Raw genomic sequence first — 11,386 nt, forward strand, 5'->3', positions numbered from 1 at the left:
CTTTGGATATGCGAATATGCTTTTGCTACTCCTAATTCGTACTTTCTATATATAATTAAACTTAGCAAGTGGATTCATGCAATTATTCTCCATATTTCTTTCCAGAAATTACCCTTACCCCACGTTGAGCTCGGCAGTCCATTTTTTGGACACTCTGACCGAAATCACCTTGGATCCTCCATAATTAGCCTGAAAAAAAGTCGGTAGGTGAGATATGTTGGATTCTTTGGTGTAGATATTTATAAAAGTTGCAAGCTTCTTTAAATGGTTAACTAATATGAAAAGGAAGGGCATATGGATGCGGTGGGTGTATCCTCAAGTCAACAATTATAATGCATTAAAACCAAATTTAATGGGTTATTTGCACGTTGAAAGAAAATCATTTATCCATTCCAGCTATTTAAGTGAAATATTTTAGTCGAATAGAATATATTATTATAAAATTTATTTTATATGATATAAATTATAGAATATATGAAATTAGTGGAATAGTTCCTAGCTCGGTTAGTAACAAAATTAGTTGTCGATGCAGGAAGACATGAGTTCCATAGTATTAAAATATATTTATCCTCTTTTCTAATGATTGAAGGAAGGATTATGAGTAGTTTTAAAACTTGTATCAGTAAAATATACTATATTTCATAATTAGAAAATAGATTGAGTTAAATTATAAAAATAGGAGTCCAAATTCGATCTATAATTTAAATGTATTTTTTTTACGGTTTCTAATCCTAATATTTTTTATGAACTCTATTACATATGGATCAAGATTTTAATTTTTTTAATATTCTTTGAAGTTTATGATTATCTGAAAAAAAATTTTAAATTTTAACAAATAATCCACCTTTAAACAAATTTATTATTGGACGGCATACTTTTTCCAGAACACAGGAAATTTCTTAATTTGCTTACGTTGGTTAGATGGTGACAAATTTTGGACTAAAGGACGACCCTTCCCTAACCTTTGCTCGTCAGTGAGACGCTATAACTTGGACGTGCGTGCTTTTTCCAGAACCCGGAAATTTTCTTAATTTGCTATGTTTGGCAATTGCTGAGAAATTTTCGACTACAGGACGTTTCTTCCCTAACCTTCGAATAAAACAAACATGATTCCCAGCATCAGCGTACGTCAAGAAAAGTACAAGCGATAAACTAAAACGCACACTTGTACTAGCTGCTACTTGTAGTTCGTGTCATTGTGCATGATTTTGCGTAGCCAATCGTTCAACTTCTTCATACATGCAGCGTTATATATATTACAATATACCCTCAACGTATAACACTAAACTCTTTACAACAGTATTTTATTATAATACTTATAGAATCAATTTTTATATTTTATTTTAACTTTTTATGACAACTACAAAATACGTTTTTTTAATTAAATTAATTTTTCATAATAGTTATTTTTCTTCAAATTTTAATAAAATTAGTTTTTATTACTACGTGAAATACAATTAATAAATTTTAATTATTTTTAACAAATATATTTAAATTTTACATAAAAAGTCTAGTAAGCATACTTTATTAAATTAAGTTACATTTAGAAAATTTATCAAAATGATATAATCTAAATCTCACTAACTAATATATAAATCTTAAATATTGTTATAGGTATATATATATAACAAGTATCATTCTATAACACCCAAAATTTTAGTAAAAGACTGTTATAGAAAATGTTGATTGTATTAACTTTTTATATATGTGTAACAATATAATTGTTGACGGATGTTGACTTCTAGTGACTAATTATATATCAATCAACATGATTAAAATTTAATTTGATTTTTTAATTTTTATTTAAATTTATATGTACTTGGAAATTATATATATTTTTAATTGTCTAAAAACAGCAATAATTTTAATTTTTAATTAAAGTTACATATCAGGGAAAAGAAAAGATGTTAGCTTTACCGTCCTATACTTGTTATTGATATGTCTGACGTAGAATGTAAGACAATCTATGATCAAGAGAGTACGCAAAGATTAATATAAAATTAATTGCGTTAGGGTTTAGGGTATACCATGCTTATTTCTAAACTATAATTAATTTCAAGAAAAATATGTTATAAATGAACAAATTTTTTTTCTCTTTTTAAATTCACTTTCACATGTGAGTTTATTGCAAGAAACAGCGTTATGCATGTAAACGAAACACGTGTTTTTCTCAAAGTGCAATTGAGTAAATTTACCTGAAATTAGAGCTGTACATGAATTAGAAATCCAAATCTTGATTGGGGACTTAAATAGGGGCATGATCGGAAATTTGTATCTTTAAATTATTATTTACGTCCACTTCAAGAATCCAACCCCGGCCGCTACGAATTTGAAACCGTGAAGCGTTTTTCGTTCATTTAAGTGAAGAACCAGAGAAGAGCTCGAAACCAAAAATAACAAGACAGAGAGAGAAGGGTGTCATACATGAGAATGGAGATTATGTTTTGAGAAAATTAAGAAAGGTATCAAAGTTAGTGTGCTCAGCTAAATTAAGAGGTAAATTGATATTTTTCTTCGTGCATTTCTTTTTTATTGTCTCTGTAAAGTTTTAATGCTTCTAAATTGTTTTTGACTTTATTCTTACTTTTTTCCTTTGAGTCCTTCGGTTTGATTCTTTGCCTGCTAACGTTGATTTTCATTAAGGGAATCTCTCCCCTGGAAGCAAATTTCACAAACTGGATTTTTTCTTCTTTTCCTACCCAATGTATTCTGCTTGCCCCTGTTTTTTTGGTGATCTCTGTATTTTTATGTAGAATCTGTATTCAGTATTTTTTTTTTAAGTCTGAACATTAGATCGTGTTTTGTTTTTTTTTTTTCATTTTCTAAGATTCTATTAATTTTGTTTAATGTTGAATGATCTACTTGAATTTTGGCTACAATCTATCCGAAGGTTCAGTTAATTTCTTTGTTAAATTTGAGACTGTTCAATGTTTTGAAAGGTATAAAATTGGGGTCTTTCCTTTGGAGAAGACAAGGTATATCTATCCTTCTTTAAGTTGTTTCCAAAGAACTGATTTCCTTTTTTACCTTTGAAACTGTATTGAACTTTTGACTACAATTTTACGGAATTTTTTTAGCACAGCATCTCAATCATATAGGCGCTTTTCTTCTCTGGCTCGTTCACTTGACGAGAAATAGGTGCTTCCTCTGTGTGGTTTAGGATGAATTAAATTAAATTTTATTGTTTGATTAGAAATTATAATTATCTTTTATAATCTAGAATTGTATTTGGTTTATTTTCTGTTTTATTTCTATAAATTCTTTGTTAGATTAAGAATTCATTTGGAATTGTATATCGAATTAAATTCCCACATTGCTCACTGATTTCGTAATTCTCCAGCTTTCTGTATTATCAGGGGAATTTTCAGCTCTGCTTTCTCACATGGCTTCGCTAAGTGAATTGCCAGCTTTGAGAAATTATAGCAAGCCTTTTGGAATTCGTTTCCTAGAATACATTAAGAGAGGAAAGCTTTCCTATAAAACTCATCAAGCAATTGTGTTGATCGTAACATTTTTGGCTTACACTTGCTACCATGCGACAAGGAAAACAACAAGCATTGTGAAGAGTGCTCTCGATCCTCAATCACCTGATGTAAGCTTGAAGTTCCCATGGAGGATGACATACCTCAGTTCACCTGCTGAAAAAAAAAGATTTTCTTGGGTTTTAGGAGACGGTTGGGCACCATTTAATGGATCCGATGGTTCGGCCTTGCTCGGTGAACTGGACGTGGCGTTCCTCGCGGTATATGCTTTAGGAATGTACTTTTCCGGTCACTTAGGTGACAGGATGAATTTAAGGGTCTTTTTGACAGTAGGAATGGTTGGAACTGGCTTGTTTACTTCACTATTTGGTGTTGGGTACTGGGCTAAAATCCACAGTTTTTACTACTTCCTTATAGTACAAATGATTGCTGGTTTATTTCAATCAACGGGATGGCCCTCAGTTGTTGCAGTGGTGGGTAACTGGTTTGGGAAGAAAAAGAGAGGTTTGATTATGGGCATATGGAATGCTCACACATCTGTTGGGAACATTGCTGGTTCATTGATTGCTTCAGCACTATTGAGCTATGGATGGGGTTGGTCCTTTGTTGTGCCTGGTCTGCTCATTGCTTTCGTGGGCTTGTTGGTTTTCCTTTTTCTGCCTGTTAGCCCCGAATCGGTCGGAGCTGATAAAGAAGAAGATGAAATGGGTTCTCCTAGGAAGATCGGAGAGGGAGTAACAGAGCCTCTATTAGGCTCAGATGCTGAGATCAAGGAAACAGCTGTGGGGTTCATTGAAGCTTGGAAAATCCCCGGGGTTGCTCCTTTTGCTTTTTGCCTCTTCTTTGCCAAATTGGTCGCTTACACATTTCTCTATTGGCTCCCATACTACATTAGCCATACAGGTATTCTAATATATCTTTTTGACTTACAATTCTGACATTTTATGTAACTATGTTCGTTTCTAAATCTCTTGGATATTCATCGATCTTGCAGCGATCGAGGGAAAATATTTTTCGAGTGAGACAGCCGGAAACTTGTCAACATTCTTTGATATTGGAGGGGTGCTCGGAGGAATCTTAGCCGGACACATTTCGGATCGCCTAGATGCCAGAGCCATAACAGCAGCAACTTTCATGTACTGCGCGATCCCTGCTCTCTATTTCTATCGTACTTACGGGCACATCTCCTTGGTAATGAACATAGCCCTCATGTTCATTTGCGGCATGTTTGTAAATGGTCCCTATGCTCTCATAACAACCGCTGTGTCGGCCGACCTAGGAACGCACAGTTCGTTAAGGGGGAACTCAAAGGCATTGGCAACCGTGACAGCAATCATAGATGGAACAGGTTCAGTTGGTGCTGCAATTGGACCACTTCTAACTGGCTACATTTCTGCTAAGAGCTGGAGTGCGGTTTTCACGATGCTCATGGGAGCAGCTCTAATTGCAGGACTGTTGTTGACAAGGTTATTGGTGGCTGAGGTGGTTGCAAGGATTTCTGAATCAAGGTCCCAAGCAGGAGGATCCCAATCAACATCTCAAGATGAAGAACTGGGTGTATGATTTTATTTGTAGAAGCTCCAACTGTATAAAGCGTGTGTAATTTTTCATAATCAGTCTTTGCTCATGGTTAGACATGAAGGGGGAAGATGCTTTGATTATGGCCTTGGGGAAGCCAAGGTTTTTGTGGCAATTCTCCGTGATAAAAAAGGGCGAGAAAAGAAAGGGCAGGGAGAGAGGAAGCTACGTGTCCAATTTGTATTTGTACATTTTGAACGCTGTTTTAAGCAGTCATCATCATTGCTTATTCACAGTTTCTATATCTCTCTGAACGAGGAAGAGGCTCTTACGGTTAAAAATAGTAAAAATAAGGGTAAATTACACCATTAGTTACTAAATTATAAGTAAATTTTAGTTTTAGACACTTAATTAAATAAAGTTATTATTTGATCACTGAACTATTCGAAAGGTTTCATTTAGTCACTTAACTATTCAAATAGCTGTTAAGTTGTTTTTTTTTTAATTTTGCCAACGAGCTTGAAGCGACAATTCGACAACCGATACAGTGAATCAGTACCCATCGATCGATCTAATGATCATTATTGGAGATTGGAGAAAAGAGTTGTTTGAATTGTGGTTCGCAAATTTGTGAAATCTAAAATTGTTGCATAAAAAAATTAATTGTAGAAGGGAAGAGGAAAGAGAGTTTCCACTTGGTGGTCGTACTGCAAACAAAGAAAATTATATAACATTGATTTTAGCAACTCGATGATTTAAATAAAAAATTTTGAATAATTCAACAATTAAATTGTAATATTCTTTAGTTAAATTATCAAGACAAAAACTTATCAGTAATTTAATAACTAATGGTATAATTTACTCTAAGAAATAATATCAACCGATAATATAATTTAAATATAAAAATCGATAAATGTGGATAAAATATTAAAACATATTTTATATATTTTTAAAAAAAAAACACAAATTCAAAGAAATTATTAAAAACAACAACTACAAATCAACCACGTAAACTAAACATAAAAAAATATCAAAGAAGAATAATAATAATAAATATCCACTAAAAAAATCATCATTCTGATTGATTTTGATTTTAATATTAGCCTAGTGATTTAGGTGGAAAAAAGATGAAACCTACCTTCAGCTTTCTATTTACTGGATTTGAATAATCTAATACTAAATAATGTATGGACCACTGACTTGGTAGTAAATTTGGGTTTTGTGTATTAACCACAAACTTGATCTTATTACTGTGCAAACCAATAATTAATAAGATATATAAAACCATCTGTACAACGCAAAAGCAGAATAACATACTAAAGTAATTTACTACTCATCTTTCCAAATCCCTCTATTAATTATTTTATTAATCTTAATCTCTGACCACATTTAGTGATTAGAATATTAGAAAAACATTACTTCACGTCTTATCTTATATTTAGTAATTTATATAACTGTGGTTGAAATTTTTTTATTAAAAAATTAAATAAAATTTTAATTGAAATGATTAAATTGATTATTTGAAAATTATAATATTGTATGTTCGAATTGACAAATCATATTGTACTAATATTTTGTATCAAAATAAAAAATAAAATATTTTCATATTAATATTTATTATTTTATAAAATTAATAAATTAATTTTATTTATTTCTCAATTGAATTAATGTTTGATTGATTTACGGTACTAATTCAATTAAAAACTTAAATAATAGTACGATTAAAAATTCCATTTTATTAAACAGAAAAAAAAAACAAAAAAGAAATCATATCATATACTAAAACAAATAAATTATTTAAAATTAAAAATTATTATTAGCTTCAACATCAATATCAATATAGGGAGAGAGAGAGAATTTGTTTTGCATCGCACTCCCATAGTCCTATGTGCATCTCTGTCTAAGATCATAACCTAAGAAAGGAATTTTCAAATGCAATTTTTATTGTAAAACATTTAATACCATAGCTTAGAAGAGAATTTGGTTAAAAATAGTATGTATTCTAAATTACGATAAAATATTATTTATAATTTATATTGATTGTGATTAGAGGTGTTCATGAGTTGGGTCGTCAATCGTCATGTAAGGTATTTAGATCAATTTTTTAAGTTCAGGTTCGGCCTAAAAAGGGCTTACTTTTCTCCCAAACTCGACCCAATTTAAGAAAAGTAAATCTGGGTTGACTCGGTCCGCTCATATTTTATTTTTAATATTATTTTTTATTTAAAATTATTATTTTTAAAAATATAATACAATAATGCACTAAAATGTTAAAATAAACATTTTCTAACACATTAAAAATATTTATATTAAAAAATAATACCATAAATATAAAAAATATCTTATTTATATTAAAAATAAAAATAAAAATAATAAATTTTTTATTTTATTAAATATAATTTTAAATTTTTATATTTCGGATTGAGTTATTTAGTTGGATAAGTTTTATTTTAGAGTTTAGATAACGAGTTTAATTGTTATTGGGTTAGTGATTTAATATAAATATATATAATTAATATAACATTTTTTATAATATAATATATTTGAGTCGCGCTAAGCTTTGGGTAAGACATATAGAAAACAAACCTTAAATTTACCCAAGTTCATTTTTCGATCCTCATATTTTTGTTCAAATTCTCTTATTTTTGGGCAGGTGACCCGACTTATGAACATGTCTAATTGTCATATAATTAAAATCTTAATACTTTATGTAATTTATATATTAAGAAGCGAATTGGTTGTATGACTTTATTATAAAATAAATTGAATTTTGCGTTGAAGATAATGAAAAGAAAAATATGTATGGTTTTTAAATTGAGAAAAAGGAAAATTAGAATTTATTCCAAACCTGCAACTTAAAATTATTGAAGCACAAAAAGTAAAATTAAACAAAGCATTTGATACTGCCATTGCCATTGCCTTATTTGTTACAAAAAGATCGGAAGAAACACTAAAAATTGTAATGGTCAACACTAATGGAAATGTGAGAATAGACATTAGGAAGTCAAAGATGTACATACCACCTACATTCTAATGTTCTTAAGCTCTGCCAATATCAGATTCTTCTTCTTTTATAACTATTCCCACAACATTTTGACACTGCATAACATAACAACTAGTTGTCTAGCTCCACTCACAAGTACAATAGTTTTTTTTTTTTTTTGCTACATATATTAACTATTAACTTTAAGCAACTGTTGGGGTTTTTTCTGTAAGAGTTATTTGTACCAAATGAATATATTTTCTATAAATTTTATCAATGAATTATATGTGAAAGTAATAAAAAAATTGTATGTGAAAGTTTTGATAAATTTATATAAAAAGACGGGCCATTTGGTTTCCAATATTTTGGTTTGTTATTTTGATAATATTTTGTCCTTGGATAGCCACATAGGTTAATGATGGATTTTTCATAAAAAAAAATAAGAAAGCAATGCCAATCGGCCCACTTCAAAACCTACCTGCCTGCCATTTGCCCATAAACATCGGCTTTAAGAATAGATATTCACCTTTTTTTTTGTGGATTCATATTTTTCATGGCCCATCTGTGGTATGGCTTCAAATAAAATTGAAAATGAAAGATTATTACGGACGCTAAACGTTAAAGCTAAGTTGATAAGTACAGATATAGTGTTCGATACTGTTCGCATAATTAAAAATCTTTAAAATTTTTCTATTTTTTCTCCAAAGTCTGTTTACTTGTCATCTTTTGTTTTGTTCAGTAGTAGTGATTGCTTTTAAGTTGATTGTTGCTCGCCTTTTTCTCCATTCCACCAACTATTTCTTTTTCTTTTTTTTTTATTTCACATGTCTTCTCTATTTTCAATTTTCAAATCTATTTTGTAAGTATATTTATTTTTTTTCATAAGTTGTAATAGACAGATGACAGTGCCTATTATTCGCTAAAACTTTATTGGCCACCAATAATTTTTCTAAAAAAATAGGTGGCTCTTTGTCAACTTCTTAATCTATTTTTGTTTTGAGAATATTTTAGAATAATAAATGATTTCACGAGTGAATTTATACCCTTGTTATCTTAAGTTTTATATGTTTTTTGTTTGTTTTTTGATTGTTTAATAAGTCTTTAATTTTAAAAATTTTTGTCTTCTTTTTCAGCACATTTCTTAGTCTTGCTTATGCATATAATTTTCCTTCGATTTTTACCTGTCGCTTTGGATCATCTGGGACTGATTTTCTTATTGTAAAAATATCGTGCTTGAATTGTGACAAAACCAATTGCACTGTGTCATAATGTCATATTGATGTTGAGGCTAAAAACTTTATTGTGTTGATAAAATTTATCCTTCACTATCTACAATATGTTGTTATTTTTTTCCCTAAATTATATAATTCCATTCGTTAAATGAATTAATGAATTTGCCTTACGGATATTAACATTTCATCACCCAAAATATACCGATTTAAACTATTTTAACAACAAATGAAACAGAATCAATTATCATAACTGACTTAATTGAAGATTATCTGGTAAATCAACTAAAGTCGAATTGAACTGAATTTATTCACCCTAAATTCATCATTAACAACAAATTAGGAAAAGTATGATGAGAATCTAATTTGAGATTAGGCAGAAGGAAGATTCAAGTAGCTATGAAATTGCTCAACATACACACAACTTGAAAGTCAAGATACTGTACGCATAGACTTGAAGCATTATTGCCTACCAGTCTCTCTAACGTAATAATAACAGGAAGAAAGGTCTCTGAAACAATGCCTAGTACCATGAAAGTTTCAGATTACATATTCCTCCTCCTACTAAAAAAAACAAAATAAATCTATAACTATAGATTAAAAAGCAAATTATTATTATTTTAAACATTTCTTCTATTTTTATTAAAAAATATCCATATACATTAGTATAAAATATACATATCTTGTCACATCTAGTTATTTTTGTAAACCGCTCCATTAACATTAAAAATTAGTCTTTTAGTAAAAGAGTCAAAATTCAACTTCTACTGCACGAGCCAACGGAGAAGCTATAGTTGACCATTAACATCAAATAAAGTTAAAATCTCCTTCAAATTCAATTAAAGCAGCGGAAGGAACAAAATATATACAGCCATTGAAAAAGTACAAAAAAAACAACCTCATCACCCGTTGTGAATTGAAAAGTTTGATCTAATTAAATTTAATACTACTTAGAACTGAAGAAATTTCATATGAAAACTCGAGATAGCTCCATCATTCAACAACATGTTCAACTAAAGCCTGCCGTTGTTTTGAAGTCAAGTTAATGGTAAACTACTAAACTGTCATTTTCTCAATATCTGAAAACAACAAACGCTGAGTAGATAAGCGCCACAATATTTATTCCCTCAACAACGAACAATCCAATTTCAACATAGTGCCCCTCAAAAATAAAATTAAATAAAATTTCAATTGCAAGTTATAATTAACAACAACATTTATCTTGGTTTCTGTTTTCAAATCCTAATATCGCCAGAAAAAAATATTGGGTAAGTTCTTTTATTGGCACCCAAAGATCAAGGTTCCCCTCTCCCAATTTGTAAAATGTACACAAAAAAAGAAAATCTCAATATCGTATTTAATCCAAAAAGACAACTTCCCTTTTTTTTCCATAATTAAAGAAGAGAAAACAACAATGGACCTGTTAAGTCTATTGATTCTTGGCAACAGCAGGGTATTTAGGATCTAGTCGTCGTCCTTGTTCTTGGGCTTGCGGTACTTCTCTTCGACATGCTTGGCTACGAAGAAGGCGGAGTCAACCAGCTTTTTTATGTTGGGTACGTTGTAGTTTTGGGCAACGTAAATCCCGCAAGCTGTGCCTGCGATGAACGAAAAGCTGCTTCTTATTATGCCCATGATTTACCGTAATAGCTCGAAAAATTGGATGGAGTTTTAGGATCAGAAATCGGAGAATTGGGTTCAAATTTGGGGATCGGGGTTTTTTTTAGGGATTTAGGGTTTTGTGAAAGATTCAAATGGCTTATGCGAGATCGGAATTTTGACCGAAAATAAGTTTGCACTCAGAGGGCCTAACTGTCATTTCATAAACGGCGACACTTTATGCTTTTTCGAGCAAAACAATACGAAAGAAAAATAAAAGGTTAAAAGGCATATTATATCCCTCGCAATTTCTATATTGTCTAAATTAGTCCTTCAGGCAAAATTGGAGCAATTTAATCCTATCAATTTCAAAAGTGATTAATTAAGGTCAGTTAATCACAAATTTAAATGATTTTATTCAATAGTACGTAATTTTAACTGGTATAATAATAAATTTAACCCTTAATATTTACATATTCTATCAATTTAAGCATTTTTCTAAAAAGTTCAATAGATTTAACTTCAACAATTATATATTCTATCAATTTATTAATTATTGATTCTTAAACACCATT

General features: G+C 30.2%; 2 protein-coding genes across 4 annotated transcripts; one reads left to right on the forward strand and one right to left on the reverse strand.

The window, feature by feature from the left end:
- The first annotated feature begins 2,296 nt into the window (after positions 1-2,296).
- On the forward strand, positions 2,297-5,289 carry LOC107933446 (putative glycerol-3-phosphate transporter 1). 3 transcript variants are annotated; one of them, XM_041083320.1, is made up of 4 exons: positions 2,940-2,975; positions 3,083-3,138; positions 3,341-4,385; positions 4,477-5,289. In XM_041083320.1, the coding sequence occupies exons 3-4, from the start codon at positions 3,383-3,385 to the stop codon at positions 5,043-5,045; spliced, it is 1,572 nt and encodes a 523-aa protein (XP_040939254.1). In that variant the 5' UTR covers positions 2,940-2,975; positions 3,083-3,138; positions 3,341-3,382; the 3' UTR covers positions 5,046-5,289. The 3 variants fall into 3 exon arrangements, with proteins under 3 accessions (XP_016721146.1, XP_040939254.1, XP_040939253.1); XM_016865657.2 differs by lacking the exons at positions 2,940-2,975; positions 3,083-3,138 and adding an exon at positions 2,297-2,496; XM_041083319.1 differs by having other exon boundaries at positions 2,940-3,138.
- A 5,093-nt stretch (positions 5,290-10,382) lies between these two features.
- Positions 10,383-11,007, reverse strand: LOC107933467 (uncharacterized). Its single transcript, XM_016865683.2, has one exon. It carries the CDS (start codon positions 10,845-10,847, stop codon positions 10,677-10,679), a length of 171 nt encoding a protein of 56 aa, XP_016721172.1. The 5' UTR covers positions 10,848-11,007; the 3' UTR covers positions 10,383-10,676.
- Positions 11,008-11,386: the final 379 nt, after the last annotated feature.

The sequence above is a fragment of the Gossypium hirsutum genome, chromosome A12, assembly GCF_007990345.1.
Source record: "Gossypium hirsutum isolate 1008001.06 chromosome A12, Gossypium_hirsutum_v2.1, whole genome shotgun sequence".
NCBI classification, from domain to species: Eukaryota; Viridiplantae; Streptophyta; class Magnoliopsida; order Malvales; family Malvaceae; genus Gossypium; species Gossypium hirsutum.